Raw genomic sequence first — 6,534 nt, 5'->3', positions numbered from 1 at the left:
AGGAATGTGTGGGAGCTTTAGCTCTATGGTATCTTCCTGTGGTTCCTGTCTAACACAAGACTTTTCTGTTTTCCAAGCCCACATTCTCAGCATGGTCATTTCCTGCCTATTATAAGGCTTTTACCTTTCCTTTCTGCTCAGGTTCTGCAGTCTGCTCCCATGCACGTAACACCTCAGGCCCTTGCACCTCTTCTGCTGACAGCCCCTTTCTCCTTTTAGGCAGAATCGTTTTGTAACCCCCATGGCCCTGCTCCCCAGCACCAGAAACCTGCCCCACTCCACATCTGCCTCTCCACACAGTCTGTGCTCCGGGTGGTTCTCGTCTCCTGGGGATAGGAAATAGCCAAGAGCAGGCCTATGAGAGCAGGCAACCCTAGAAGGGCAGCCACCACAGAGAGGTGTGCCTCTCCGGGGGGTGATACTGTCAGACGTGGCTGCCTTTCTGAGGCCCAGAAATGGCCTCAAGGCTTATGAGTGATTGCTTCGCAGCATCTCAGCTTCCGACAGAAGGAAGGGTTTGATATGGAGGACGAGGAGCTCATTCCTCGGAAGGGCGTCAGTACTTTGCACTAGACATAGATTTGGGAAGTTGAGGAGGGTGTCTTAGTGTGGGTTTCAGGGTGACAAGGAAGGATATTGGGGGCTATTGGTTGGTCTTAGTAGTCAGAAGGTGTGTACTAAAAATGGCACTGCCCCATTCACTGCACCCCCCTCTCCTGAAATGTCAGTAGGAGGAGAGGGGATGGACCATGCAGAAGGGTTTGCAGAGAAGTAGCTGGAGGAAGGAAGAATGGACAGATTTGCCATTGCACTTACAGGGAAGGGAGAAGACTGGCATCACATCCCTTCAGTCAGGGCTCGCCTGAGATGATCTCAGCCTCTCACAAACCCCAGCAACCAAGCACCTGGCAGAAAGGTGCTGGGGTAATCTCTCCTGTTAGCATTTTCCTATTCAGGCAGCCTGAATGCCTTTGCATCTTGGCAGCTTTTGTCTGGACTAGTAGCCCAAACTTGTTTAGGAAGTTTTTCCTTTAGATCTTTATCTCAACTTTGTCCTCTACAGGGACCCCCTTAGGACATGTACTAGCACAAATGAGAAAGGATTGAACACGTTCCTCTGCACTCCTGAATTTTGTCCCCATTGTCCCTGGTACAAGATTACTCTTGTAGCGCTGCTTCCATTGCTCTTCATGCTTGTCCCACACATTCACCTCTCTTCTCTCCCTCCCCATTTCCATTTCAGATTTTTCTCCTTCATTCTTGTCTTCCAGAAGCCCTCCTCAGCCAAATAGGCCCTCCATTTATACATGCATTTCCAACAGTGCTGTGGTGGGAGCCCCAGGCAAACAAGAGTGAGCCAATATCCAAGGCCTGGCTGATGCTCTCCTCCTGCCACCCCATCACTGTAGGAAATGACTGCTCTGGAAGTTGCCATGCCACTGTCTATCAACTGCCTTGAGATTGCTGGGCAGGCAGTTTCAGGGAGCCCAGACACCACCTCAAAACTATGCCTGCAACCACGACCAGGCCTCTATACCACAATGAGACTGAAATATTAGGGGTGTCTTTTGGTGGGTAGTAACACTGTGAGTCAATGTGCACTGTCTCCCCTCACTGCCCTGACTTCTCCAGCTGGCCAAAGGGAGCCACAGGCATCCTGGAGGGCTGCTTGCTGTCAGTGGGCTTGTTTGTGCTCGCAGATCCATGAAGGAAGGATCTGTGAGCATGGCTCCATGAAGCAGCCTTTGCTTCAAGAAAGCCATATGGTAGGCAAGGAGCTCTACAGCAGGCGGGGACCATGCTCATAGCCATACAGCTATGCACTATGTCTTGCATACTTTTTCTCATTGTCTTTTTATTTCTAGAAGTATCCCCAGCTTCATCCAGTTCTGGGAATTTCAGCCAATTCACACCAGATTCAGCCACCAGCCCACATTCAGCATCCTCGTCCCCACAGCCTACAGCTAAGTCTCAGAAGGGCAGAGAAGATGGCATGGACGGGATGAGGAAGGCCAAGAAACGCACAGCTTTCTCCAAGGAGCAGCTGCAAACCCTGCACCAGCGGTTCCACAGCCAGAAGTACCTCAGTCCCCAGCAGATCCGGGAGCTGGCTGCTGCCCTGGGGCTCACCTACAAGCAGGTGAACATGTAGTCTTTGACCCATGGTATATCTGTCACAGAGCAGCTGAATGGTCACATAAGGCAGTGACAGGATGGGAAGATAAATCCCCACCTGAGAATACAGGCAAAGGTTCCAGCTTACAGTTGCTTCCCTGCTTATTCATGTCCAGGGATCAGAAGCACTTCTTGGGTGTCACCTCATTGAGGCCTCCCCACTGAGGGGTCAAGTTAAGGGTACTGTTGCCAACACTTGTAATAGAATTGCAAACACAGTGATGAATATGTTGTTTGCCACAAGCAGCCTCTACCCTGGGCTTGACAGCAGTTCACAGGCTTTTTCCTTGCACTGGTAAACTTCACAGAAACCCTGGCATGCATCAGTTCTCTTAATCCCAGGGCTGCAACATGCTGAAAGCTATTGCTAATGTTTCCTAGGGCTGATCTTGGCCAGCATCTAATAATGTCCCACACTCAGCACTTCCTGGAGGCTTGACATCCATTCCGCCCTCTGTGTGGGAACTGCCAGGTTCATATATTGCAACTCTTCAGGGTCTTTGCTGATCTCCAGGCAGATTGTATGCAGTGAACTGGTGCTGGCTCAGTTGATGCCTTCTTAAAGCAGAGGGGGCCGAGCAATGGGGGTAAAAGTGCTTGCAGTTACAAGTGAAAAATCTGACTGGAATTTGGGTGTCAGAGCTGGGCATGACAGCCTGGCTGCTCTGGGACTAGAACAAGTTATACATGCACTGTAGGTGCACACATACACATGAATACACTGAGCTGGTGCTGTCAGGAACTTGAGACTGGTGGGACAATCTGATCTTTCCTTCAATCCACATCCTTACAAAGGCTGCTTTCCCAGTGCAGACACAGCCCTGGGGGGAAATGGATCTGAAATTCACCCCAGCAAGGAGCTTTGAATTTGGGAACTGCTGGGTACGGGGAGCAAGCTTCTCCCTTCTCCGCTCACAAGCATGCAGAAACAGTGTCTTAGAAGCTTGCTTGAAGTGCAGGGGGCTTGTAGAGTTCTGGATGGGTCTAGTTTGCACCAGTCATTCATCCCCATGATTGAAATGAGTCAGTTTGTCACAGCTATAACTGTCTCGTGGATGGAATGCAGTCCCCTCCTCCCACTATGCAGATGCACTCGCCACCTGCTGAGGCTGCTAGACAGACATCCCCCCTTGGCAGCAACCCCAGGGAGCTCTTCAGGCCTTTATCTGCTGCTGCCCATGTATCTATGCCATCTGGTCACTCTTCCCCTGGGTCTTCCTGCTTGTGAATCCAATAACATTTGCTCTTCCCTCTCCTTTGCTGATGTTTTCTTTTCTCTGCTCTCCCTTCCCTACCCAGGTGAAGACTTGGTTCCAGAACCGGAGGATGAAGCTGAAAAGGTGCCAGAAGCATAGCCTGTGGACTGAACGGGCTCAGTGCCTCACACAAGTAAGAACATAGCATGTGGCTCAGCATGACCTTCTATCTAGCCAGATAAGTCAAGTCCTGCGATGTATTTCCTCCATGACTGCAATGACTTAAGTATAAAAGTATGAGTGTGCCCTGCCTTCTGGTTTGTTCAGTGCAGAGGCACAGGCTTGGCACTACTCCATGTTCTGTAGGTAGCCTAGCAATAGACTGACTATGCCACTGAAATGCTTCCAGAGAAAAGCTGTTTTCCTCACACATACATATATATATATGTGTGTGTGTGTGTGTTTGTGTGTGTCTATATCTGTGTAACCACCTGTGAGCTATTGGGATTGATGTGGTTCTTCTTGCCCTCCCATGCCATTGCTGCCAATCAAGAGGACATGAAATGTAGAGGAACAGAGCCCTAGTACCTGCCAGGCTATTTATTCTGTGGAGAAGCTATTATCACAGTGGAGAAGCTCTGTATTCTGACTCACTGTCTTTCCCTTTCAGAGTGCCTTCCAGCCAAGTACTTACCTGGACATGCACCCCAAATTCCACCAGGGCTACCCCATCACTGCAGCCAGCAACATGCAAACCATGCCTCCCCCCCATCAGCACTATGGAGCAGGGCAGAACGCTTACACAATTGTGACCAATGAGGATGGAGGAGTCTTTGGCAAAGGTGGGGGCACCTGCAGCGTCCAGCAGACACTGCCCAGCTTCATTGCCCAGCACAAAGTAGACTTTTACCACAGCTATCCTGGCAGTGTGGAATACCCAGGCACAAAGACGGGTGACAGCTGTAACTTTCACCACTCTGCCACCATGGGCGCTCCTTTCCCAGCCACTGCTGGCCACCATCTTTATCACTCCTAAGCACTGTGGATGTGGGGTACCTGGGGCAGCCGCGAATCAAACCTTATTCTCATCTCTCCCTTTGTTATTCATGTGCTCTTCATCTCTGGGGCATCATTCAGCTAGAACCTGTTTTGGCATCCAAATAGTGCCTGCAAGCGTGCACAGACACATAGACATGCAGATACCTGTTTGCCCATATATGTAGATACAGCTTTTCATTCATATGTCCTTACACATGCACACACACACTCTTCATTATTGGCACAGACAACCTTATAGCAAGACCCAAGATCTAGCTACCTAGATTATGCCCTGGATCTTCTAAATTATGGTTCTTGTAACTTGTCTCAAGAGGAGGCACAGATTCCTTTGGGGATCTCCTTTGTACATGTCACTGTGCAGTTGTGTATACATAACACATGAAGTCATGGACTGTGTGGAGAAGTGCTGGTCACATACCATTCACTGAAGTTGGAGAAGTTGTTGTCACACACCAAACATCTGATGATCAGCCACCAGTTCTGTGGGTCAGCCACAAGGAGTAGAACTGATGAAGTGTCTAGTGAAGGGAGATGTGACAATTAGCTTGCACAAAGGCTGGTAAGATGATCTTATAAGCATCAAAATTATAAATAAGCCCTTTGTTGTAGTTTGTATCTTTCTGTGCCTCCCCTCGAGAAAATCTAACAGTGCATTGAATTTGGCAAATAATAAAATAATTTTAAGACTGATTGATTATATATTTTTCTGTATCTTTCCCCCCCCCTCACTGTACTAGAGCATTGCAATATGAGATCCATCATTGCAATACGATGGAGCATAAACAGCCATAGCAACCGTATGCCATCGTTATTACTGATTTGACTCTGAAACTAGAGACAGATTTTTCTGTGTTATTAGTGGATCAGCTTCATGACTTGGCAATGCCAGATAGCTGAAGTCAAAGGACCACGTGAGTAACTGCCATTCACCTTAAGAATATTCCCTAACCAGTAATATTTTATACTGAGACTGGCTAAAACGTGGAGGTACCGTCATTTCTCAGCTTAATACTACGTACGTGTCTAGGTACCTGAACAGATGTGTGTATCAAGGTATATTTAATAACAGGGACCCAGTTCCCTGAGTAACAGGTTTTCTATTACTCTGGTGATGGCAATGGCTTTATCTTAATGCAGTGAAGAAGCTCTCACGGTTAAAAAAATGAACATAAAATGAAAGCAATTGATGTCTGTGACTGCAGTAGTAAGAGACATGGACTTCTATTGGCAAAGCTGGTTTATGTCCCTGTGCCTCACAGCTGTTTTTTCCCACCCCCACTCCCTCACAACCCTGTGGCTGTTCAGCTATACAGCTTCTAGAGCTGCACTGTAAACTGCATGGCCAGCATGATTTGGGGAAAAATAAGGAGGGCAAATTTCAATTTTGGAGATCCATTTTAAAGCACAGCTCTTCCCCTCCCCTTGTCCTACATCCAGAGAGTGTGCAAGCTTGGGGAAGACACTTTTTGCAACCACTGCATCATCAGAGAGGTGGGGATGGATTAAGCTAACTTAACTGAAAAGGTGCTGGTTAACACATGAAGGTGGACTACAATAGCAGCAATCATCAGGGCTCTCACATGAATAGCAGACGAGTTTTTCAGCATCTTCGGAGCCAACAGTGCTGCTACTAACCTGAATATCATTTGAAACCTTTCCATGCGACCCCATCAAAGGCTGCTCTAGGTCAAAAAATTTAGCTTGTGACTGCTCCTAATGATTGTCTGGAAAAGAAATCCCCTGTCATGCCCTGTTGTTTCAGGGATGCTTTAGGACGGGCAGGGTCTTGCTGTGAAGTCTCTGTGACTGGCTTGCAGGAGGATGCTGTCTATAAGAGCAACAGTTGTGATTACCCTACTATTGCTAACAAACACTACTGAAACACTTGCAGTTTCCTCAAGAGACCTATAACATTTTTCAGAGGCCATTGTTCAAAGCTAGAGCTTATTGCCATAGGTGGATCAGGAGACTGAAAGCCTGCAGCAATTCCAGCAGGCAAGTAAGCCATTTCCAGGAAGGTAGTTCATTGATGTCTGCTGTATCAGGAGCTGCATTCTCAATGCCCTGTGTAAAAAGAGCAGGCATGCAGCTCCAGTTACAGCAG

General features: G+C 48.1%; 1 protein-coding gene across 1 annotated transcript in view; it reads left to right on the top strand.

Annotated features, from left to right (window-relative positions):
* LOC104413155 (homeobox protein NANOG-like) overlaps nt 1–4,407 on the top strand; it is a 5,929-nt gene extending 1,522 nt beyond the window's left edge. The window contains exons 2-5 of the mRNA XM_010024077.1: nt 490–559; nt 1,866–2,140; nt 3,475–3,564; nt 4,042–4,407. Of these exons, the coding sequence (XP_010022379.1) occupies nt 490–559; nt 1,866–2,140; nt 3,475–3,564; nt 4,042–4,407 (801 nt within the window). The remainder of the gene's footprint in view (nt 1–489; nt 560–1,865; nt 2,141–3,474; nt 3,565–4,041) is intronic.
* Nucleotides 4,408–6,534: the final 2,127 nt, after the last annotated feature.

Source organism: Nestor notabilis, unplaced genomic scaffold (assembly GCF_000696875.1).
Source record: "Nestor notabilis isolate BGI_N333 unplaced genomic scaffold, ASM69687v1 scaffold16071, whole genome shotgun sequence".
NCBI lineage: Eukaryota > Metazoa > Chordata > Aves > Psittaciformes > Psittacidae > Nestor > Nestor notabilis.
This window is presented reverse-complemented; position numbering and strand designations above follow the sequence as displayed.